This window comes from Hemiscyllium ocellatum, chromosome 19, assembly GCF_020745735.1.
Source record: "Hemiscyllium ocellatum isolate sHemOce1 chromosome 19, sHemOce1.pat.X.cur, whole genome shotgun sequence".
Taxonomy (NCBI): Eukaryota; Metazoa; Chordata; class Chondrichthyes; order Orectolobiformes; family Hemiscylliidae; genus Hemiscyllium; species Hemiscyllium ocellatum.
Window position 1 is genome coordinate 42,182,503 of NC_083419.1, and position 26,482 is coordinate 42,208,984.

Below are 26,482 nucleotides of genomic sequence, written 5' to 3' on the forward strand. Positions count from 1 at the left end.
GATGAACAATGACAAAAGGGGTAGAAACCAAGTTGACAGTCAGGTACCTCAAGCTCACCTTGCCCTGAATCCCCTTGATTTTCCCTAAAGGAGTCCAGACTTGCATCGTAAGTAGCCTCAGCTTAAATTCATGCTTTTCCTGTAGTTATATACACGGGCAGAGGATTGTATTTTAGAAAGATAAAAATAACGGAAGTATTTGCCACATATGCCTACAGGTCACAAGTCACACAATACGTGATTATATAACCATAACACTTTCATGTACTGCATTTTGGCAGGGCACTTCATGCTTATCTTTTATGTACTGAGAATCTAAGAAAAACATGGTTACTTGGCAACTCTACATAGTTCTCTTGTACGAGTGAGCCACAAGTGCATTTAAGCAGAACATGAAAGATTGGCAGTGCAATACTTTTGAATTCTGTAATGGCACCCAAGATTAGATCTAAGCACTGTTATGGTACAATTGGAAACTGATATGTTTCCACTCCATTTTGACAAACTTGTACAGTCTAGTCAACTTCTTCTTCACCTGTTCCCTGGTTCTAGCCACAGCTAAAATAGCGTTTACTTTTTCTCACTTTCTCTGAATCATCTCCTTTTTGTAGAGTGTTACTCATTTTGGATGTAGGTTTACTCACAGAGTTGGAAGGTTTGTTTTCAGATGCTTCATCACCATATTAGGTAACATCATCAATGAACCTCCCGATGAAACACTGGTGGCATGGCCCACTTTCTATTTATGTGTTTGGGTTTCCTTGGGTTGTAAATGTCAATTCCTGTGGTGATGTCATTTCCTGTTCTTTTTTCAAGGGTGGTAAATGGATCCAAGTCAATGTGTTTGTTGATAGAGTTCAGTTAGAATGCCATTCTTCTAGGTATTCTCGTGTGTGTCCCTGTCCTATGATGGGTGTGTTGTCCCAGTCAAAGTGGTGTCCTTCCTCATCTATATGTAAGAATACTAGTGAGAGTGGATCATATCTTTTTGTGGCTAGTTGATGTTCATGTATCCTGGTGGCTAGTGTTTTGCCTCTTTGCCCAATGTAGTGTTTGTTACAGTTTTTGCATCGTATTTTGTAAATGACATAGAATGAGGAAGGACATCACTTTGACTGGGACATCCATCCTAGGACAAATCAAACAGAGATATGCACGAGAATCCCTAGAAGCATGGCATTCCAACTGGAACTCTATCAACAAACGCATTGACCTGGATCCCATTTATCACCCCCTGAGAAAAAGAACAGGAAATGGTATAACCATGGGAAATGACATCACCAACACAAGGAAACCTAAACACATAAATAGAAAGCGGGCTATGCCACCAGAGCTTTATCTGGACGCTCACTGATGATGTTACCTAGTATGGTGACAAAACATCTAAAAACAAACCTTCCAGCTCAGCAAGTAAATCTACATCCAGAAGCTCAACCTGAGCTACAAATCTTCTCAAAACCTGCTGTTACTCATTTTCATCATCACTATTAACAATATTGTCATCATGACTTCCATTCAAGTTCTATTTCAGTAGCAGGACATCACTAAAATGGGTAGGAGCCTGCTTTGAGTGGCTGGCAACCTGAAAACCTAACTGTTAGAACACATCATATACTGAATATTGGAGTGTCATTAGTTAATTAAAGCAAGAGGTTAGTTGCAAGACACAACAAAGACACATAATACCCAAAGAGTTCCATTGACCATGCCTAGCGATACATTAACCTTCTACTTGGCAGTTCTGTAATTAAAATTTTCTTTCCAAGTAACCATGCAATGTTAGCATGGTTGCAAAGGATAACATATTTGTGGTTTAATGCCAGGAGGGATACTTTCTTTGGACTGATGGAACAAAACTGGATCATACAGCATGGTACAAAGGTGAACCCTCTGACCTGATTGGGCACCAAAACTGTGTGGTACTTGATCGTAAAGGTATGTTAGCCTTTCAAAAAGTAATTTTATGTTAGGTTTTGCAGTGGTTATTGTTGTAATGGATTTGAAAGAGTTCATGTTGAAGTTGCACTAGCTCCATCCAGTCTGAAGATGCTCTTTAGGTGAACACAGTCTTTGGATGGAGAAACAATGAGTCCTACATGAGGTCCTGAAGGAGGCAGTTGTGACATACTGGGCTCCTGATAATTGTAATTATGCCAAACTAGTTAAAATTTATTGGACTTATTGCTATCATTAATAAACTATAATTTGCGCTGAAGATAAGTGCTTCTTTTTGTTTGGCATATCCTATAATACTGATAATTTATGACCCCTTCTCTAAGTTCAGAGACTTAGACTCTGCACAGAGATGGACATCTGGCAGAAATGAACTATTCCAGCCACAAACATCAGTGGTTGGCAAGCAAAAACAGATGGCCTTTGCATTTACAGTAGTGTCTTTATGAGTGTTTATATTTTCTAGAAAATAAACTGTAAAGATACAAAGATGTGTTCCACAGCAGCATTTCTACTGTCATACAGAAGAAAAAAAATCATCCTGATCATAATCTGTACAATTGGCTTGGGAGTTTTGATTCTATTATTTTGCCTTTACTTGGAGGTTATATGGCTGTGGATGGGAACGAAAGTATGTGTACTGTGAGAGACAGGGCAAAACAATGATATGGGGCAACCACTTTCACCAGTTGTCTTTTCCTCCCTTTTATTCTTCATATGTTTGTATGTCTCTGAATGTCAGAGGGAATTGGTATCCAGTGATGATACAAATTACTCACAACTACATCAGATGTACCACTGTGTAGATTTTAATATATTTACTTTCAATTGAAACAAAGAAAGTAATATCTTTATCTCCATTTGATTTGGCAAATGAAATCTACATTTTTAATGAAAATAGGATTTTTAAACAACTCTGAGACTATCACAGACTTGTTATCTTAATAAACATTTATACTGGTATTTATTTCCAACCATCATGGAACCATCCATCAAGGAATATAATTATTACATGGAGCTGACCTCCAAGGAGGGAGCAACAAATGTTCAGTTGAAAAATACAAGTATATTTTGAAGTCCACATAAAGGGTTATATTGGTATAATACAGTATAACACCTTCATTAGTATCTGTTATTGAGGACATTGATCTGCTTTCAGTCAACAGCTTTAGCAGCTTTTCTGCAGCTTGAATCACTCGGAATATCATCACTCTTTTCCCAAAAAGAGAAAGTTTCGACTGAGTAATACTTCAGATGGTTGGTATTTAACACTGTACAGCTAGAAGTTCTAATGAGTGGCTTCAATATCTATTTCTGAATAACAAAGTTATCTAAATCTCCAGATTCCAGAACAATATAAAAGCAACCCCATGGCCTTACTGTGCAAGCATTCTGACTCAGGTCAATGAATAGGGTAAATGAACCAAGTGGGAGGATCAACTCCCAGAGTTTATCTCAAATTTCCCCTCTCTGGAGAATAATCCTGTTAATGAAGCCAATACTAACATTTGTAAGTTATTGTAAGCTTTGTCTACCTAATGGAAAATGAAAGGTTGTTTGAGATATATTTCACCGTTTATAATGTTCTCTGTTTCAGGTCATTTCCTCTGGGCAGATGAAGACTGTAGTAAAGAATTGAGCTTTGTCTGTGCGTATGCCTTGCCCTGTAAATAAAAACATGGCAATAATGCAGAGAGGATAAACCCAATCTCTGTAGAATTCCACATTGCATGTGTGGTCACTTCTTGGAACTGCATTCTTAGTGTATTTTTTGAAACTATAGAATCAAATAAAGCAGTAAAGTATCATACTGTGTCACGTTAATACAGTCGTTTAAAATACAAAAGGATCTCACACTCAGGGCTTAATTAATATTTTACAATTTTTGTTCAAACATGATTTCAACAAGAAAATATTATCACTGCCTTAATACCTTTATTTTGTGACAAAATCTCAATCTAACAGAGTGAACGTCATTGCATTAGAAAAATGAAATGGACAAGTCACAGAAAGTTCTCACTGTCCAGAGGATTAGACAATAATAGTTTAAAACTGTTCCATTCAGTTAATGATTGAGATTATGAATGGCCCACCAATTGCTTCAAAAATAACATTTGTGGTCAACACATATTCAATCCAACGCATTATGATTCTTTATAATGTTGAGGATACCAGAACTGTTACAGCATAGAAGGCCATTCAGCTGTCATGCCTGTGCTAGCATTTGAAGGAACAATTCACCTTTGCCACTGCTGTCTTTTCCCTGTAGGTCTTCACACTGTCCTTTGCATATCAGAATTCAACTCAGCTTTCAAAGCCTCACTCGCCTCTGCCACTTGCAGGCAGTTTGGAGCATTCTAGATCCTAACCAGTTGCTATGTGAAGACGCTTTTCCTCATGTCACCATTTCTGCATTGCTGATTTTCTGAAGCCTGTACCCTGTATCTTAATCCCTCTGTCAATGGGAACAGTTGCTGACTGTCTACTAGACCAGAACTCCCATGATGTTGAATACCTCTGTCAAATCTCCAACAACCTTCTACTCTCCAAGGAGAACAGCCCCAAAGTCTCTAATATAAGAAACTGAAGTTCCTTTTGCCTAGATCTGTTCCCATGCATCCTTTCTGCCTCTTTGTTAAAGCCTTCACATTCTTCTTAAAGTATGGTGCCGAGAGTATTTCTAACCAGTATCATTCCACTTAGATGATAGACATTTAACATAATGTCCTTGCTTTTGTACCCTATTGAGAAATCCTAGGATTCTGAATGTTTCAATCTCTCAATCTGTCTTGCATTCCTCAACTGATATGTCACAACTGGGGTTTTCCATGCCATAGTTAAATAATGGCATCTTAGTCGTCTTCACCATTACCATGGCCCAGAGAAAGTAATTACATGCTTTCACCTCATTTTATATGCAAGCGAGATGTTGCATGCATTTCAGGCAAGTGGGCAGGAAGTTCCTGCCCTTGGCAAGACCTTCCAGAGTTGAAAGTTCTGTGGCCATGTCTGTATTGGTCTCCTTCAATCCCCTTGAAGATGTCACATAATAAACAGAAGTTTGCCTCATAGTTCAATGACAAATACTTAGAGGTTCTATTGAGTCCAGGAAAGAAGGGAGCTCCTCTCTTAGTAGATGGCATTAAGAGGCCTATCCAGCCTGGTTCCAGGTAACAGTACTGAGTGGCGTGAATGCATCTTATGAGAAAGCCCTAACGCAGTGCAACAGAAAATTAACAGGTACTCCACATCCTCTATCTTCTAGCTCCCACTCATAGAAACATTGTTCAGTCTAAATGTGCCACTGCACAGGGTGACTATCTGCAACACTTAGCATCATGTTCATAATGAAGGGCTTGCCACCATCTAATGGTGTCATCCATTGTGGACACTGAGCTTCCTATTCATTTACTGGTGAGACCTGGGTACATTTGCTCACAAAGTGCACCCAGTGACATCACATTGAATCCTTCACTTTCTCTCATTGCAGGAGAAGCTCAATCTCTACAGTGCTGAAAGGGTCCAGGCTGGCTGAAAGATTCTGAATCTTTTTAAGTATCAGGTAACTGAGCTGAACAAGGAAGACTGGGATCATGCCTGCAAGGATGGTGAAGACAGGAGTGTCCCAAGAAGACAGCAAGCAACATTGTGATCTGTTTTTCTCAGATATACAGGAAGATAAATGCATTGCTATAGTGCATTGTTACTAACTAACTTCAAGTGGATATACAAGAGGTCCCCGCTAGATTGGAACGCTGAGGAATAGAGGAGTCTGTTCACATTCTGACTATTGCAATGGCTTTGGTATTGTGAACGCATGGCATTCTCCACGGAAACAATAATGGTTGCCTTGGTGATCCAGGTCCTGCGAAAGTTCTCAATGGCTGCTAGGTATCCCCTTAGACTTACACTCCATCACTGAGAAGGCATCTTGACTTTACTGTAGGTGCTCCACCTCTCAAGGGGACACGGAGGTTTCAGAAGGTGTCCAGAGGGTGTAGGAATGATAGCCAGACTCTTGGCAGCTTTATCATTCCAACAGCCCATCCACCTCCCCTGTGCCACTGGCCCCTAGCTGAGGCTGGGGGTGGTGTGGCTATACCTGTACAGGAGGCTTTCAGCTGGACTTATCCCTCTAGCCCCAAAGCCCCCAGAAGTCACCTGACGAATTCACCAAAGTCACTGGGACATATTATTAAGCAGATTCACTGTAGATCTTGGAGCAACATGTAGAAACATTGGGAAGCTGAATAAAAGAAGAACCTTAGAATGGCATTTCGCTGGCATGGCTGTTCAAGCAATCTACAAATGTATAACCGTATGTTCGCTGCACCATTATCACATTAGTCACGTTATACCAGGCTATCGGAAATGAAACGTATAGAGCCTCTTGCAACATCAAATGGTGTACTGCTTTTTGCATTTTATACGTGTTTCACAGTCAGCGAGGAGGCTGATTAGAGATGACTTCAGGGAGTCACACACATCCTGGTTGGAGATTGCAGTCAGTGTGTTTCACTTTACACTTGGGTAAACTGAAAATTTGGAGAAGAACCAGGGCTTGGGAAATCCAACTGGTGAACTCTGCACAGTCATCATTCAGGAGCATTGATGGAATCTGTCAAATATCTCTACAGACTCCAAGCCAGAGAAAAATGGCCCATGTCTGGGTATCTCAAAATCATCAAGAAAATCAAAGGGTTTCCCATTTGCAATGCCAAATTACATGTTAATATCTCATATTTATGGAACCAACTACAAAGAACAGCTCAAAACTTCACAGCCCATCATAGTGACAGTGTTGTCAATGAAGTGATTCAGGTGCAATGAAGATTCCTTATATTCTACAGCACTGCAGTGATAATGAGGGACAAAGGTACATAAAGAGTAAGCTCACAATGTGGGACAACTTAGTAGTATTCATCACAGAGCAGAGTTTTTCATGTGTCTCAAATGTCTTTGATGCAAGGACTATTTTAGCCAACGAACCAAGAGTGTTTGATCGTGAAAGTTCTAAATATTTATAAATGTTGATGCACAAATACTGGTCCAGGGCAGCATCTGTGCATGCATGCATGCAATATTTTACATTGCTGAAGAGATCAGAGCCAGAGTTAAGTATCACTATTTTACTGGATGAATAAAGCAAATAAAAATCTATCTCAACCAGTGAGGAATGTTGAAAATAGGAAGCAGAATGTGGACACCCACTACATAATTAGAAACATAACATAAATATCTGAAATATCTATGGGCAGCTCCATTATCCTAGAAATGAGTTGCTGTAAAGTTGGCTCTGGTGTCTCTGGCTCAGTCGTTTGTTTCCCTTTCAACTTTATTTCTTTGATGGTTTCTGAGAGATATCGTCAAATATATTTTAAGAGGTATCCCTGGTCACTCAGCAACCATCCTTGTATGGGCCAACTGAGATATTTATCACGGATCTACATTATCTTTTCATTTCAAACTCAGCCTGTTCAGACATTTTACAACACACATCAGGGGAGATTTTTGCATCTGGACCATCTGGCACAGAGGTAGGGACATTACTACTGTACCTCAAGAGCCTTCAGATCTACATTATATGCCTGCTGTGGTCACAGATGATCTGTGCTTTAAGGGAATGGAGTCCTTTTCTACTGGCGAGCACAGCAGAGTGATGACAGCTGTGTGGACACAATCAGTTAATAGCTTGCAGGAAGCCAGCAATGGCTGAGAATGCTAATGCCTTCACTGCCTGACTCTCCCGGTTAAGGGAGAGAGAGAGGAATTGGTGAACTCTTGTGAAGAAAATATCAGTGACCTCCCAGATACACTAATGAGTTGATTCCTAGCAACATGCTGAAACATTCCGCTGGCAGAGAAATGAAAGGCAGCTGTATGGCTAGGGACATCCTGAGGCCCTTTTTCCAACCCATGGCTGCATTTGACTGGTCGTTCACAGAGTCTTCCACAGTTGGTCTTGGTCTCAGTCCCTCATACACTCCACGTGTTCCCTCTACACTGGGCACACATGACGACCAGCAAGACGCTACATGGTTTCTCCTCCCGAGATGGAGATCAGAGGTCCATAGATAAGTTATAGGGAATGTTGCTGCACCACCACATCCAATATCTGAGCAACGCAAGCTAATCAGAACCACCGAAGTAAATTGTAACCTCAGAGGTGCCAGTGAAGGAACAGCAATGTATTTCCATGTCAGGGTGGTGAGTGGTTTCGAGGGGAACCTGCATAGTGTTCCTGTGAATCAGTCGACCTCTTCCCCTCGGCCAGGTATGACTCTAACCAGTGGAGAATTTGCCTTCAGATTTCCATTGATTCCAGATTTGCCAGAGTTCATTGATGTCACACTCATTCGAATGCAGCCTTGATGTCAAGGGCTGTCACTCTCACCTCACCTCTGGAATTCAGCTCTTTTGTCCATGTTTGAACCAAGACTGTAATGAAGTCAGGAAGCGATTGGCCCAGGCAGAACCCAAACTGGGCATCACTGAGCAGATGCTGCTTGATTGTACTCTTGATGACACCTGCCATCACTTAACCGATGATCGAGAGTAGACTAATGGGGGTGGTAATTGGCCAAGTTGGATTTGTCCTGTGTACAGGACATACCTGGGCAATTTTCCACATTGTCGGGTAGATACCAGCATTATAATTGTACTGGAACAGCTTGGCTATGGGAGCAGCAATTTCTGGAGCACAAGCCATCAGTACTATTGCCAGAATGTTGTCAGAACACACAGCCTTTGCAGTATCCAGTGTCTCTGAGTATTTCTTCATATCACATGGATTGAATCAAATTGGCTGAAGATTAGTATAAACAGAAACCATCTCCACTGGTTAAGGTAGGTAAAAATGAGGACTGCAGATGCTGGAAACCAGAGTCTGGATTAGAATGGTGCTGGAAAAGCACCGCAGGTCAGGCAGCATCCAAGATTAGATTAGATTACTTACAGTGTGGAAACAGGCCCTTCGGCCCAACAAGTCCACACCGACCCGCCGAAGCGCAACCCACTCATACCCCTACATATACCCCTTACCTAACACTACGGGCAATTTAGCATGGCCAATTCACCTGACCCGCACATCTTTGGACTGTGGGAGGAAACCGGAGCACCCGGAGGAAACCCACGCAGACACGGGGAGAATGTGCAAACTCCACACAGTCGCCTGAGGCAGGAATTGAACCCAGGTCCCTGGCGCTGTGAGGCAGCAGTGCTAACCACTGTGCCACCATCCAAGGAGCAGGAAATCGATGTTTTGGGCAAAAGCCCTTCATCAGGAATAGAGGAATATCTCCACTGATAGAAGAGTCTCAAACTTTGGCATCTGATTGAAGTTAGAGTCTGGCCTATCAGAAGTGACATTAGGAAACATTTCTAACACACACACACACCTAATGATAGAAATTCACAACTCTCTCCTACAAAGAGCAAAGGGTGCTGGATCAACTGTAAACTTTAACACAGAGATTGGTAAATATTTATTCACCAAAGGTATGAAGAGAGCAGAAATGAGCTTATGGAGTTGCGTCACAGATCAGGAATGATTGCATTGGCAGTGCAGGCTCAAGGGAGTAAACATTTGGTTCCTGTATGTGACCATGAACCTCTTATACTCCTCTCCACTTGCATCCCCCATTCCATTTTCCTCACCTCACCTTCCTCTCTCCCTCACGTCACCTCTGCTTTTATGCTTTTGGATAAGCAGGCACCATCACTAGACCAGGCTCACTGGACCCAGGGCATAGCAGACCAACCCTACACCAGAGATGGACAAGCATTGTCACTTTACCTGTCACATTAGCATGTGGCCCTGCTTCTGCCCAAACTGAGGAGGCAGTGCAATACCAAGGCCTAATGCTGCAAAAGCTTTGCAACCAGTCTCCCCCAGAGAAAATCAGCAGCCTTTCACCAGTTGCACTGCACTCACATGCTGTGTCAGAGCAATCCCACAGAATGGGCAGCTCTAAACAGTCTCTTAGGGAATGAGAGGGACATTTTATGTTTGATGGCAGCCTAGGGACTGCAGCTTTGGTACATCTCAGCTGGATGTAATGGGAGGAAATAGTGGGTTCCTGGTGGTCCACGGATAAATAGACAAAGTCTATTCCCTGGGGTGGGGGAGTGCAGAATTAAAGTGCATAAGTTTAGGGTGAGAGGGGAAAGATATAAAAGACATCTGCGGGGCAGCTTTTTCACACAGAGGGTGGTACATGTATGGAATGAGCTGCCAGAGGAAGTGGTGGAGGCTGGTACAATTGCAACATTTAAAAGGCATCTGGATGGGTATATGAATAGGAAGGGTTTTGAGGAATATGGACCGGAGGTTAGCAGGTGGAACTAGATTGGGGGTTGGGAAATCTGGTCAGCATGGACAAGTTGGACCGAAGGGTCTGTTTCCGTGCTGTACATCTCTATGACTCTATATTCCTAAAACTAAACTGGTCAGACTACAGCTGGGATACTGTGAACAATTTTGGTCCCTTTATCTGAGGAGAGATATACAGGCATTAGAGGCTGTCTGGAGAAGGTTGCCCAGGCTGATCACAAGTATGGAGGGATTGTCTTTTGAGGAGAAGTTGAGTAGGTAAGGCCTGTACGCATTGGAGTTTTCAAGAAGGAGAGCCAATCTTATTGTAACATACAGAATTCGTAGGGGTTTAAACTGGATCGAATTTCCACTGGGGAGAGAGTCCAGGGCCAGAGGGCATAAGCTCAGAATAAGGTGTCATCCATTTGAATAGGTTCTGAGGAGGAATTTCTTCTCTCTGAGGTTAGTGAATGTGTGGAATTCTTTACTGCTGAGGCTGGGTAATTACATTTATTTGATGCGGAGACATACAGATTTTTAATCAGTAAGGGAATCGAGAGTTAGCCGGGCGGTGGTGGGGGTGGGGGGGGGGGGGGGGGGGTGGTGGGTAGCGGAAAGAGGAGCTGAGGATTACCAGATCAGCAATGAATTAATTGAATGGCAGAGCAACCTTGATGAGCTGAATGGCCTAATTCTGTTGAGCCTTCATCGTGCAGGATTCTGGGCCTCTCGCAGCCTCTGCAGGAAACATTGCACTATCATAGGGAACACCAGCACCAGTCCATCTGCAGTCCACACATGTTTCAAATATGTGATTGCCTTATTGTCTGGCAGAGAAAATACTGGGCCAGAACAGGTCTTTTACAAGTCAGCTACCATAACTCAGCCAGGAGACAGAGAATCTTTGAAAAATGAGTTGTCAAATGGTCTGTAATTTAGGAGAGTTTGTAACATGCTTTGCATGGTGCAGAAATATGATCATGAGTAAGAAATCCCTTAATAAAAAAACCAAAGAACTGCAGTTGCTGAAAATCAGAAACAAAATCTGAAATTGCTGGAAAAGCTCAGCAGGTTGGGCAGCATCTGTGGAGAGAAAGCAGAGTTAACTTTTTGGGGTTTCATAACTAAAGAAGGGTCACTGTAACAGAAATGTTAACTGACTGGGAGCTCACACTCTGCTGAAGGTGAGGTCAGTGAAACATGAGAGTGAATGCACTAGCCTCTATACTGGGGAAAATGGATACCATTAGTAGGGACCAGACCAAAGCAAACATATTGAAACACCAAGGAAACCCTCTTTTTTTAAAGAAATCATCACTCAACTAACAGGCACAGTGGTTCATACTGCTGCATCATAATGCCAGTCACCTGGGTTCGATTCCAGCCTTGGGCGACTATATGGAATTCACATTCTTCGTGTGTCTGGGTGGGTATCTGTGGGTGCTGTGGTTTCGTCCCACAAACAAAAGATGTGCATGTTAGGTGGATTGGCCATGGCAAATGCAGGGTTACAGGAGGGGGAGGGGGGAGCATCTGGGTAGGATGCTCTTTGGAGGGTCAGTGAGGACCCAGTGGGCTGAATGACCTGCTTCCACACTGTGGGGAATCTACGACTCTAACCATCAGGAACCGCAGTTGCCATGACCAGACATTGGAGCTTGTAGGAAAAAAAACCTTCCCATAAGAGGGTGTGGGATAGACGGTGCTATAGCTGCATCCTCAAGTTTCACTGTGACTATCTGTTTAAATAAGAGGTTTTCTCAAAATGTTGCTCACTCCAATGTGGTTAGTGCAGAACACAACAATGAGCAGTTTATTAGTGGAATTACAACTTGGGGTCACTTTAATCTATTTCTAGTCGGAGGGGATTGTGGGTTTTAACATTTCAGTAAGAACAGAGAAGCTGGTAAAAGAAGGGGAGGTGTGGCATTGCTAGTCAAGGACAGTATTACAGGGGCAGAAAGGACATTTGAGGACTCATCTACTGAGGTAGTATGGGCTGAGGTTAGCAACAGGAAAGGAGAGGTCACCCTGTGGGGAATTTTCTATAGGCCTCCGAATAGTTCCAGAAGTGTGGAGGAAAGGATAGCAAAGATCATTTTGGAGAGGAGCGAGAGTAACAGCATAGATGTATGGGGTCTTTAACTTTCCAAATATTGACTGGAAACACTATAGTTTGAGTACCTTAGATGGGTCAGGTTTTGTCCAATGTGTGCAGGATGATTTCCTGTCACAGTATGTAGATAGGTTAACAAGGGGCGGGGTTGGATTTGGTACTGAGCAATGAAACCGGCCGGGTGTTAGATTTGGAGATAGGTGAGCATTTTGGTGATGGTGAGCATTTTGGTGATGGTGAGCATTTTGGTGATAGTGAGCATTTTGGTGATAATTTAGAAATGTTACTTTAACGATGGAAAGGGTTAGGTATATGCCGCAGGGCAAGGGCTATTGCTGGGGGAAAGGCAATTATGATGCGATTAGGCAAAATTTAGGATGCATAGGACGGGGAAGGAAACTGCAGGGAATGGGCACAATTGAAATGTGGAGCTTATACAAGGAACAGCTACTGTGTGTCCTTGTTCAGTATGTACTTGTTTGGCAGGGAAGAATTGGTGGAGCGAGGGAGCCGTGGTTTACTAAAGAAGTTGAATCTCTTGTCAAGAGGAAGAAGGAGGCTTATGTTAGGATGAGACATGAGGGCTTAGTTAGGGCGCTTGAGAATTACAAGTAAGCCAGGAAAGACCAAAAGAGAAAGTTAAGAAGAGTCAGGGGAGGACATGAGAAGTTGTTGGCAGATCGGATTAGGGAAAACCGTAAAGCTTTCTATAGGTATAACAGGAATAAAAGAATGACTAGAGAAAGACTAGGGCCAATCAAGGATATTCATGGGAAGTTGTGCATGGAGTCCAAGGAGATAAGGGAAATGCTAGATGAATATTTTTAGTCAGCATTCACACTGGAAAAAAGACATTGTTGTTGAGGAGAATGCTGAGATACAGCTGCTATATTAGATGGGATTGAGGTTCAGAGGGAGGAGGTGTTAGCAATTCTGGAAAGTGTGAAAATAGATATGTCCCCTGACCCAAGTGGGATATATTCTAGGATTCTCTGGGAGACCTTTGAGGAGATTGCAGAGCCTTTGGCTTTGATCTTTATGTCATCATTGTTGACAGGAGTAGTGCCAGAAGACTGGAAGGTAGCAAATTTTGTTCCCTTGTTTAAGAAGAGGAGTAGAGACAACCCTGGTAATTATAGGCCAGTGAGCCTTACTTTGGTTGTAGATAAGGTGTTGGAAAAGGTTATAAGACATATGAGTTATAATCATCTGGACAGGAATAAGTTGATTAGGGATAGTCAACACGGTTTTGTGAAGGGTAGGTCGTGCCTCACGAACCTTACTGAGTTCTTTGAGATGGTGACCAAACAGGTGGATGAGGGCAAAGTGGTTGATGTGGTAAATATGGATTTCAGTAAGGCGTTTGATAAGGTTCCCCACAGTAGGTTATTGCACAAAATACAGAGGCATGGGATTGAGGGTGATTTAGCAGTTTGGATCAGACATGGGCTAACTGAAAGAAGACAGAGAGTGGTAGTTGATGGGAAATATTCATCCTGGAGTTCAGCTACTAGTAATGTACCGCAAAGATTTGTTTTGGGCCACTGCTGTTTGTCATTTTTATAAATGACCTAGATGAGGGCATAGAAGGATGGGATAGTAAATTTGAGAATGACAATTAAGTCGGTGGAGTTATGGATAGTGATAAAGGATGTTGCAGGTTATAGAGGGACATAGATAAACTGCAGAGCTGGGCTGAGAAGTGGCAAATGGAGTTTTAATGCAGAAAAGTGTGAGGTGATTCACTTTGGAAGGAGCAACAGGAATAAAGAATACCAGGCTAATGGTAAGATTCTTGGTAGTGTAGATAAGCAGGGAGATCTTGGTATCCATCTTCATAGATCCCTGAAAGTTGCCACCCAGGTTGGTAGGGTTGCTAAGGCAAACAGTGTGTTAGCTTTTATTGGTCGAGGATTCAGTTTCGGAGCCACGAGGTCATGCTGCAGCTGTACAAAACTCTGGTGTGGCCGCACTTGGAGTATTGCGTACAGTTCTGGTCACCGCATTGTAGGAAGGATGTGGAAGCTTTGGAAAGTGTGCAGAGGAGATTTACTAGGACGTTGCCTGGTATGGAGGGAAGGTCTTATGAGGAAAGGCTGAGGGACGTGAGGCTGTTTTCATTATAGAGAAAAGAAGGCTGACAGGTGACTTAATTGAGACATATAAGATAATCAGAGGGTTAGATAGGGTGAACAATGAAAACCTTTTTCCTCAGATGGTGATGGCTAGCACAAGGGGACATATCTTAAAATTTAGGTATGATAGATATAAGGCAGATGTCAAAGGTAGTTTCTTTACTCAGAAAGTAGTAGGGGTGTCAAATGCACTGCCTGCAACAGTAGTAGACTTGCCAACTTTAAGGGCATTTAAATAGTCATTGGATAAACATATGGATGAAAATGGAACACTGTAGGATAGGCAGGCTTCAGATTGGTTCCACAGGTCAGTGCAACATCGAGGGCTGAAGGGCCTGTACTGCCGTAATGTTCTATGTTCTATTACTTAGGACAACTCCTGCATCATGCACAAATTTTATATGCAGATTTTCAGTTCAAACAGTGCACTATCTGTAGATATCGACACAGAGTTGGGTATACCAATGTCCATCTTCCCAGCAGCTGGCATGATATCAATCCTCATCACTTCCATTGTAAAACCAATGCAATTTTCTTGTGGGGGGCAGGGGGGAGCATAACCAACATATACATAATTTTCAGTAAATCCGCCCTTATAGCTGTAAGTAGCCAAGAATCTATTGAAGTTATCCAAAATGTAGAAGGAAATGTATTCTGAATAAAATGGGCAGAAATAACTCAAAATTGTAAAAAAAAATCTGAATAGCAAGTAAGAAATTTATAACGTAACTAATACAGCAAACCTATTTTAAAATGGTCATGTTATTATCATAGGTGTTTCATGTAAATTCACACCTAAAATGAATTGTTACATTATTTACAGTAGTCCCACATAAACCAGGAGCACTGTTCTAATTCAGCTGCCCCAAGTGTTCATCTCAAACACAGTACTCTGTGACTGTCACTGGGAGAAAGGGGCAAGCCTTGGCCTTTAAGATTTACAAGTTCACTGTCATTCACTCACCTGGGAGAAAGTAGGAAGGTTGCTAGTGTGTAAACCAGAACGATTAGTGCAAAAATAAAAAATGTTCTGAGATTATGGTTAAGGTGCCATATTAGCCAGCATTGACTAACTCACGTTTACAGGTCCTGAGCTGGTAATTCTCATAACACAATCAAGAGAAAGATGTCCCAGATTTAAAATAATCAGTAAAAGAAGCAAAAGTTGTGTTATGAAAGTAATTCTCACACAGCCAGTGGTTATGATCAGGAACATATTGCCAGTGTGTGTGGCAGACGCAAGTTTATTTGAGGCATTCCAACATAAATTTGATGGTGATTTCATGATGATTTCAAAAGCAACAATGAGGAGGGTTATGGAAAGAAGGCAGGTGAGTAGCATTAAGTGAACTGCTCATTTGAAGACCTGGCACAGATAGGGTGAACCGATGAGCTCCTGGGAGAGATACCCCATACTGACACCATTTGTAAAATGTTCCATTTCCTACAAGGTGTTTTATCTTCCTTACTATAATTCCCCTTCACAAAATGAAAATTAGTCAGAGAATTTATTCATTTAGTGTCATGCTTTTACTTCATTTGAAATTTTCTTCAATTTTCAGGTTAGCTATATATTTCTGTATAATGAATGTTTCAGTATGGGTGAGCACTTTTCCTGCAGCCCTCCATTGCGTTAACATGCCTTTTGGGTGCAATACTGATATTTCCACCGACGGTCCCTGTGGTTAAATATAGAAAACAAGTGGTCAGTATTAAAGTCCAGCAGTGAATTTCAGCTATATTATACTACTCTCCAAATCTATCTATTCCGACTCTGTGGTCTAGATTTCAGGTCGTTCTTTGGTATTTCAGGTATTTTCCTTGGCAAATAGAGTCAGAGAGACCCTATACCAAAATTTCAATACCAAAACATGTTGCTGCAGTCTCCCCTCTGTAACCCCACTCTACCTGTTATTAGCCTGCCTGCATCACCCCACATCACATTGTAATCAATCAAGAGGCTTAAACACTGCTTGCTCAATGTTTCTGTGCTTCTACCCACACACTACCCCAGAAACACTTCGCCATTAGATAAAAGGAACTTTGGCAAGTGTATTCTAATTGTTACGGGTGGGAAGACATTTTGAAGATGCAAGTTCTGATGTTTGGAGATGAGGCTCCTCAGCATTTACAGCTACAATGTGCTGATAATTTAAAGGGCATTATTCACAGTAAAGTATCTGTAATAGATTTTACTCTGGAAGCAATGTTGTTCCTGTGTTTTAAAGAGTAAAATATGCAGATCAAAGAATTGCAGGAGTAGGTAATGTCTGACCATGGTATCTATGCCATGGGATTTACAAGCACTAAAAATATAGAAAACATTTCTGACAGAACAATGTCCAAACTTGCGTCCACGTCTACAACATCATGGACATGTACACTGTACCTCTCTTTGTGTCACAACAGAAATAGGACCCTCCTTCAAAAACATTTGAGTAGGTGGCTAGAGCTTATATTAAGCAATAGATCTAAGACTGGCCTGCTGATACCACTGTATAACATCTCCCATTCTCTATGTCCAGCAACCTATGTGGTCAAACTCTGCAGACATGTACCCAGGTTTCATTTGACTCCATCTTTGTATGTTGTCAGTCCATCTAATACACTCAAAGAAATTTCTAACTGAAAATTTGAAAAGCTGCAAGTCACTTACTCTCGATAGTTATCATGATAGCTGGAAACGCCCACAAGGTAGCTAGAGTCCGGAACTTCCCAGCTGAAGTAATTATCAAAATAATTGACATAGTCTGTCCAGAAACACTGATCATTGCAGGCATTGTTTACACGGCAGCAAAAAAACTTCCACCTGAGAAAGATAGAGCAGTGAAACAGTGAACGTGACAAGCACTTCAAAAACAATCCTGAGACCATATTGGAGTTCTAGATTGGAACAGTATGATAACACAAATGACAGAAGTGAAAAATCTAAAATTACTGATGTTGCAGCAAATTGCCAAAAACACAGTGAGCTGATGGAGTTTGGTGAGGGCAACTTTTTGCTGAGAACAGGGATGGGCACTAATTGGAGTTCTGGACAGTTTCCTAAGCAGCAGTGAGCTAGAATGCCAGCCCCTCCCTGTGCTGTCATTCCATCATTTCTCTCATTCCTGCAGCAAGACCTCAATTTCAAGGCAGGATGCGCATTACAATCCATTCCCTAATTCACATTCCTGTCCAGAGCTACATTCAGAATATCAACCCCTTGAGCTTTTAGCAGATTGAGCCCATTGCCAGACAGTGATCTGTCAAATTCTGTCCATGTATCTTTTTGGAGGCAAATTATACCAACTCATCCAAAAGCAAACAGCAGTTCACCTCTGCAAAAATAAAGGCACACATAATCTTTTATTAGAGAAATGGCTTTGATTTGTCAATCAACCAAGACTCAGTGAAGCCCAGAGAATTCTGTAGAGTATTTTGCTCACATTCAGTGTATTGGTTTTTGTAGAATAGAGTCCCACCAAAAGCAGTTAATGTCAACCTCTGTAAAAATGTCCCGAATAAATATCTGATTGGATTGTAGGTCTTTATGATAGATAGACCACAGAAAATCATGTCAAGAAAAGCAGTCAATCAGAGCTGGATAATGTAGGATATAATGTTAGTCTGATATCTCAGAATTTCACAAGTAACTAACTGCTTGGGAATAGAGACAGGGAGAATTTAGGATCCATGATTATTTGGATGATACTGACTAGTTTGGATGGAGTCTGCAGGGGGAAGTGGCCTTGAGTTTGAAAGACATTATTTATATTCCATGCTCGTCACATCCCTACATTTAGACAAGACTCTGTTATAATCGACCAGTCCTGGGTGGCCTGCTGATGTCAATAATCAGATTTCCACAATGGTTTCAGAGGGTTTTAATCACTTTTGGCATATTTATTTTCATTTGTCAATACAATAAATCCTCTGAATATACAAAACCTTGAATCACAAATTCACCGTTCATGCCAAAAGATAAGTGGCCACAAAAATCAACATCTGTGGGCAAAATTCTCACACTGTGATTTTTAACCTATTTACAGGGAAGGCAATGGCCTAGTGGAATTATTGCTGGCTTCATAACCCAGAAACCCAGGTAATACTCTGGCACCCTGGGTTCAAATCCCACCATGGCAGATGGTGGAATTTGAATTCAATAGAAATCTGGAATTAAAAGTCTGTGATGACCAGGAATGCATTATCAATTGTTGGAAAAATCCATTTGGTTCACTGATGTTCTTTAGAGAAGGAAACTGCCATCCTTACCTGGTCTGGACTTCATGTGACTCCAGACCCACAGCAATGTGATTTACGGTGGCACGGTGGCTCAGTGGTTAGCACTGCTGCCTCACAGCGCCAGGGACCTGAGTTCAATTCCTGCCTCAGGTGACTGACTGTGTGGAGTTTGCACGTTCTCCCCGTGTCTGCGTGGGTTTCCTCCGGGTGCTCCGGTTTCCTCCCACAGTCCAAAGATGTGCGGGTCAGGTGAATTGGCCAAGCTAAACTGCCCGTAGTGTTAGGTAAAGGGGTAAATGCAGGGGAATGGGTCTGGGTGGGTTGCGCTTCGATAGGTCGGTGTGGACTTGTTGGGCCGAAGGGCCTGTTTCCACACTGTAAATAATCTAATCTAATCTACTCTTAACTGTACTCTGTGCAATTAGGGAGGACAACAAATGCTGCTCTAGCCAGCAACATCCTTATCCTGTGAATGATTTTTTTTTAAAAATGTACTGTTAAGAAAGCTTTGTATTTGTGAATTTTGTGGGGGTTCTCAGGATGGAATCCTCATGGTTGGAATGATGTATACCACTGGCCTCACTGAATTACTAATCCAGGTTTCCACCTGGGTGTGGGAAATCAAGGTCGGGACTAACTCTGAACCTATCCCAGGGCAAAACAACTAACTATTAGGATTCTCATTCGGCTATCCATTAATTGCCATGGAACCTGGTTCTCTGTCTGGTTGAGGATGATGAATGAGCTCCCAAACTACACTGCCTGGAAATGTTCCAGCCACTGCACAGAATTCCATGATATTTGCACAGCAGTGACTTCAGGAAGCTGGAAGTCAGAGCATCCTTTAATTGAGAGGCATGGGACCTCTGATTGGTTACGCTGTCATACAACTCAGAGGCAATATTGCTCCTTAAAGCTACAAGTCAAGAGGAGCAGCAATCAAAGGTAATGAATGGAGAGGGCACCTCAACATGGGAAAGTAGAATACTGCAGTTGGTGGAAATCTGAAATAAAAACAAAAATTGCTGAAAAAATACTTGGCAGGTTAGGCAGTCTCTGCCAATAGAAAGAAACAGAGTTAACATTTCATTTCTGTCACCTTGTATCAGAGCAATGTGAAACAACGGTGGCCTTACCCTTCTTGGAAACCTCTAAGTGGACTCAATCCGATAACTTGAACTCAACGGTAATTCTACAACATTACTGCTATAAATTTATACACTTAGTAATATGTTTATAACGAATGTTTAAATTTAGATAACCAACAGGAGAGTGAAATGTGGAATTTGCTATCAGTTGAAGTGATTAAAATGAACAGCATTGATCCATTTCTGGGGAAGACACATGAGAGAAAAAGGAAGGATATGCTGTTGGAGTTTGATGAAGAGTGGTGAGCCGAGGATAGTATGCAGTGTTGGGCCAAATGGCTTATTTCTTTGCTGTAACATCATAATGCCATAACCACATAAGTGTGATATATTACCAGAAACCTGGAATGGAATTATTTTTCTGAAATCTTCATATTCTTAATCAGTTTCCCCAGGTTGGACCGAAGGGTCTGTTTCCATGCTGTATATCTCTATGAATCCATGACTCTATGTTCAATATTGTGTACTTTAGTTTGGATTTATAAATGTAGAGTATCTCCAAGTGATTATGTTTGTAACAGCTTAACATAGAAAGTGCATTGTAACTGTCAATTAAAGTGAAGATCCAAGTAAAGATAAGATTCAACATTGACTTTTTTGTTTACATTAGTAAATGGAAATATTATACTCAATTGTTTATAAAATTGTCCAGCCTTTGGAGCAATAAAGCTAGTTTCCAAAATACCTCCTGTCCTCATGATGGTTGTTGTGATAAGCCTCGATACCACTGATAATGGAGTCAAATGGGCAGGTGAAGGTAAACTCTTCATCAAAGTTGTTCACGTAGTTAGTCCATGAACAAGCTGGGAGCTCACTGAATGTTCCCTTACATTTGAAATCCCACAAACGATCTTCATAGTAACTGTGATGTTGACTAGAAAGGAAAGCACAAAAAGCATTTTCAGGATAACTTCAGGTGATAGACACTGGTGAGTCTGTGAACTTGACAAATGCCTTTTCACTGATATGTAAATTCAATGCATTCCACCAACTCAGTTTGCTCCCTTTGCTAGCTGCAAACACACTACTGTACATCAATTGAACTAAGGCAGGATTATGTAAGGGAATGGTCTGAAATGGGCAATTTGGAAACTCAACCCAATCTGATGACACCATAAAGTTCTGGGTGAAGAATTGAGGAGTCCAGTTTGAGACCCTAAGATATCTGATGTATCACTCCTGGCTCCTTAGGGGCCCAGTATCACAGAATTAGAGAATTATACAGTACAGAAAAGACTTATGACCCATCAGGCCTGTACCACTAAAGCTACAGTAGATTGTAGTGATAATGTAAAACTAGCCAATTTAACTTGAACCTATTGCTATCATACAATAAATTACATCTTGTTGCTACAAATGCATCTTCTTGTTTGGATTCCTTAGTTGTTCATTGTCCATTGCTATTAACTAAACAGACCCTTAAACCTAGTTTAGAAAGGAGGATTGGTAGTAGCATCCTATTCTGCAAACTTACAATAGTCAGAAATGGGATAATTGCTTAAACACCTCAAGATAATGTTTTTGAACTTCCATTCAAGCAAGGAGAATTTTTTTTTTCCGAAGATAGGTGAGTTTACCTCTTTAATAATGTTATTATCATTATTATTAGGTGAGTTTACCTCTTTATTAATGTTATTAAGAATGCTCAGACAGTTAGTCAGCAGCAACAAGTACCTGAACAAACTGTCTGCAGAACTTGGAGAATGAAGGCTGGGATAAAGCAACACTGCAATCTGAAACTCTCACCTCGGAGCTGGTAAGAGGTTTAGCAAAGACAATCTGGGCTACAAACTAATTATTGGCAGTTCCTCACTTCTTCGTGAAGATAGATCTATAAGGAAAGTGATAATCTTAAAGCTTCATGAATAAGTTTAAAACCCCTGCAGGCACATAGAGAAAATTACAACTAACAGCACAAAGAACCAGGCTGAGAAGGACAGAAGTAAAAAAAGGAGCTGTTAATATTCATAGCAAATGCCACTGTTAATGCAAGTGAGCAGCAAGAGACATGATGATAATAGTAAACTCAAGGGTCATATAATAAATTCACATTGAGACTACAACTTTTGGAATATCATGGAGTAGACTTCAAGTGACATAAAGGTAACTTAAAAGATTAAGAAGATAGAGTCTGACTGAAGAGGGTTGAAGAGTAAGGGATGACTTCAGGTCATAGAATCATACAGTACAGAAATGGCCTTTCGGCCTATCGAGTATGCAATGATAAAACCTACTCTAAATCTACACTAGTCCCACTTTCCAGCACTTGGCCCATAGTCTTGAACGTAATGATATTTCAAGTGTTCACTCAAGTACTTTTTAAAGTTTGTGGGGTTTCCTGCTTTCCTGCCCTTCCAGGCAGAGCACTCCAGATTCTCACCACTCTCAGGGAGAAAGCAATTTTTCTCAAATCCTCTTTAAACCACCTGCTTTCTAACCGTCCTGTCCATGCTTCTCATAACATTATACTCCTCAATAAGGTGCCCCTTGCGGGGCCTTGGTCAAAGTCTCCCCTGAGGCTCGCTCTCTGTCAGAGGCCTCATTCTCCCAGTGTTGCTTTACCTCGACTTTATCTCCTGTCCCTGTTTTACCTCCAAGCTTAAAACCTGGATCTCCTTTCCCTGTTACTCTGCTCCTTGGTCCTCACTTCACACTTGAATTAGAGTCCTGGACTCCATCTATTGGCAGAAGTTGGTCAGTGCAGGTCATTCCGGGACTACTACAACTGGATGGAGCTAAATCAATCCAACAGTACTGTACAACAAAGCTGAGTAATTTTTGTAAAATATTTTTAACATATTTAGTGATGAATTCTATTTTGCAACTTATTTCAGCTGAGAATGCAGTGTTGCACATGCATGATACAGTAGCTTTTTTTTCTCAGGTGAGAAATGTCACAAGCAATTTCACTCAGGCTTTAACATTGATTCCCATGGAAAAAAAAACAACTTTATTGGAAGTTGTTTCATTTGTTATCAGGAATGCAACCTTAACTTTAAGTGAGGAGTTGCTGCAGAGAACCTTCTAAAATCAAGGAAAAGAAGATATCATCGCTCCAGTGAAAAATTTCAAATCTTATAGATCAAACAAATAGAGCAACATTGATTTGATTTGCAAAGTTTTATAATCAGAAAATTACAATTAAATTATCCAGCAAGATTAAGGTTTAAAAGACAGCTAATTAGAAACAGCATGGAGATATTGCAGATTGAAACTAGCTGTAAAGGGGGACAACTAAATAATCAAAAAGAAATGACAGGAAATATAATAAATGTTTGATGTCAGTTGTATGCTACGCAGAACACAGGATTGGCCATTTTGAAAAAAAAAAGCAGCTCTTAGGAATCAAAATTGCTTCAAAATATCAAAACAAACAAGAAAATATATTATTCTGTAGATGGTGATGAAAAAAACAGCAAAATATTAAAGAAGGACAGATGGTTTTGAAGAAATGCATCAAGCTTTTGACAATTACAAGAACAACAAAATAAGAAACAACAAAATCCTTGAAAGAGCAAGATTTAAGTGAAGAGTTCAGCATCCAAGTGAATCAGTCAATAATACCATTCATGGTCGATGCAGATTAGTGGAAACTGTGACAATGGAACTTTGAAATCAGAATTCACAACACACAGCCAAATAAAAGTGAAATATTACAGAAGCTGTAAGTCTGAAATAAGAACAGAAAATGTTGGAGAAACAGAGTTAATGTTTGAGTCCAGTATGACCCTTCTTCAGAAGCATGTGACATTTCCTACCTGTAAAGGACTTTAATAAGGAATCAGGTGGGCTTTACAACAATTGACAATGGTTTCATAGTCACCATCCGGATAATTTTATGTATCCCTGATTTTTACCGAATTCAAATTTCACCATTTTCCATGATGGGATGTGAACCCATAATCTTAGGACATTAGCCTGGGGTTTTGGATTACTAGTCCGGTAATATTAACATTAAGCCACTGCCTCACCAACAATCTTCCTGGAGCTTGTTAATGTCATCAATTTTAAGCTTGATATAGGATTCAATGTCACTATTTGATCAGATCAGACACTATAGCTGAAGGAACAGCAGTCACTGACTACAATTGTTGGTCAAGTTGCCACTAAAGGAAGATCACATTGAGACTTCTAGATTCATGGCCAAACCCAAAGAGATGGAAGAGTCTACTGATATTGCCTATGTTGGCATAAGCCAATCATTTCATACTATCTATGAGAAGGAAAGATGTGACTATACAGGAAAAGTGAAAATGGTTTCTACTAATAGCACCACTGAGGAAACTTTAGATTAAAAAGAATTGGCAAACTTTTGCAAGAAGCAAATATTGAAAGCTAAAATGAGGAGTACAACCAACTTGAGATCACTGGGAAAATGTTAACTGAAGTTATTCAAGCAATCAAAAAGACTGGAAAATAAATTGATACCACCGAATTGACGTTGGTGCTGGATGGGGAGCCAAGACAAGCTAAAGAATAACATTTCAATCCATTGTACTTGAAAGAAGTATTCTCAGTCCCAGTGACAGAGATATTGCTGAGTGAGCAGCAGTTACCCAGTAGCAAGATTGAAGATGTGAGCATGTCCAATTCACCAGGAAAACATCTGCTGAGAGTGAATGAAGACATCCAACTCATTTCACAAGTAGAAGTAATGACCTTACACATGTGGAGTGAAAATGAATATAACGCTACATAAAATTCTTCACTGGGGTGGCACGGTGGCTAAGTGGTTAGCAGTGCTGCTTCACAGCTCCGGGGACATGGGTTCCCTTGGGCAACTGGGTGGGTTTCCGCTGGGTGGATTAGCCATACTAAATTGTCTACAGGGTCCCGGGATGTGCAGGTTAGGTGGATTAGCCATTGGAAATGCAGGGTTACAGGCCTAGGATAGGGAGGTGGTATTAGGTGGGATGCTCTTTGGAGGATTGGTGTGGACTCAATGGACCGAATGGCCTCCTTCCACACTGTTCAGGGCAGGGTAAAAAAGTCCAGATCCTGCAAAAATGAAATACTTGTTTCAAGAGAGCAGCTATTTTCCTTGGTGGATATTCATGAAATCAAAGGTCCATCATGGCTGCCCGAAGGCCAAATGGAATGAGGGAATAGGTGATGGTTTTATGGTAACAGAGGGATAATTGGGTAAGAATTCTGTGTATATAAGGGATGAAAATGTGTTGCTGGAAAAGTGCAGCAGGTCAGGCAGCATCCAAGGAGCAGGAGACTCGCGTTTCAGGCATGAGCCCTTCTTCAGGAATGCATATAAGGGGAACAACTAAATAATCAGTGGTGTTAAAGTTTTGTGATATGAACAAATTATAAATATTAAAAAGCCTCTAAGTGACATAAGCTTTTCGACTTAGCAGGTTTCTGCGAGATTAATGTGGATGATCTTTAGTCACTTACCTGCTAATTGTATCAAATGTATTAAATGAGGGACATGTAAAAAGCAGTTTATCATCAAACTCATTCAACCAGCGTTTATCTGAAATAGAAGACAGTCATTAAACACATATGACTTTCTAATTCACTGACATGTCACATCATATGACAGAAACACATTCATACAGCATATCATTTCATGTAATGTTATGTTAAAAATTAATTTAACATGGTTGCGTTGAAATTTCACTATCAAACATAATTCACAAAGCTATGGTGCAATTTTCCACTTCCCAATTATTGAGAATAATACACGTGATTGAGTTGGTTGTACAGGAATCCAAAAATCAGATGTTTACCAAGAGTTAAACATTTGCAATTAACCTCTCCCTCCTTAGATACTGGGATGATAGTCTCACTGTCAGCAGCAAGAAGCTTACATCTGATTTATTCTTTCACACATGAGATATGGATGTCACTGCCTCGACTTGAATCTTATCCATCCTTAGTTAGCCTTGAGAAGATAGTGGTGAGCTGCCTCCATGAATCAAAGTCCTTTTGGTGTAGGTAGACCCATGATGTCATTAGGGAGAGAGTTTCATGATCTTGACCCAGCAACACTGAAGGAATGAGGATATATATCCTGAGTAGGATGGTAATTGTTTAATGGTGCTCTTGCAGATTGTGGTGTTTCCATGTATCTGCTGCCCTTATCCTTCCAGATGAAGGTTGGGGTTTGGGAGGTGCTGTCAATGGAGCCTTGTGAATTCCTGCAGTGCATCTTGCACACGTGATAAACATTGTTGCTATTGAGTATCAAAACTGAATGTTTGTGAAAGCGATGCCAATCAAGTGGACTGCTTTGACCTGGCTAATGTCAAGCTTCTTGAGAGCTGTTGGAGTTGCACCCATCCAGGAAAGTGGGACTCCTCCCTTGTGCCCTGTATACTGTGTTCAGGTCTTGGGGAGACAGCAGGTGAGTTACCCACTGCAGGATTCTTCACTTCTGAACTTCTTTCGTCGTCAATTGTTTTTATATGGCTGGTCCAGTTCAGTTTCTGGTTATTGGTGATACTTGCCACTTGTCAGTCCAAAACTAGATATTATCCAGATTTTGCTGCATTTGGACATGGAGTCTGCCATCTTGCTCTCCAACCTATTAAAGTCATCAGACAAAGCTGCCTAATGTTCCCATGTGTGTGTCTCTCTC

General features: G+C 41.1%; 1 protein-coding gene across 1 annotated transcript in view; it reads right to left on the minus strand.

The window, feature by feature from the left end:
- Positions 1–16,151: 16,151 nt before the first annotated feature.
- The window catches only part of LOC132825065 (hemagglutinin/amebocyte aggregation factor-like), a 30,996-nt gene continuing 20,665 nt past the window's right edge, over positions 16,152–26,482 (minus strand). Inside the window, exons 2-5 of the mRNA XM_060840073.1 lie at positions 25,297–25,375; positions 20,576–20,764; positions 17,175–17,327; positions 16,152–16,197 (exon numbers count right to left, since the gene is read on the minus strand). Coding sequence (XP_060696056.1) covers positions 16,152–16,197; positions 17,175–17,327; positions 20,576–20,764; positions 25,297–25,375 — 467 coding nt within the window. The remainder of the gene's footprint in view (positions 16,198–17,174; positions 17,328–20,575; positions 20,765–25,296; positions 25,376–26,482) is intronic.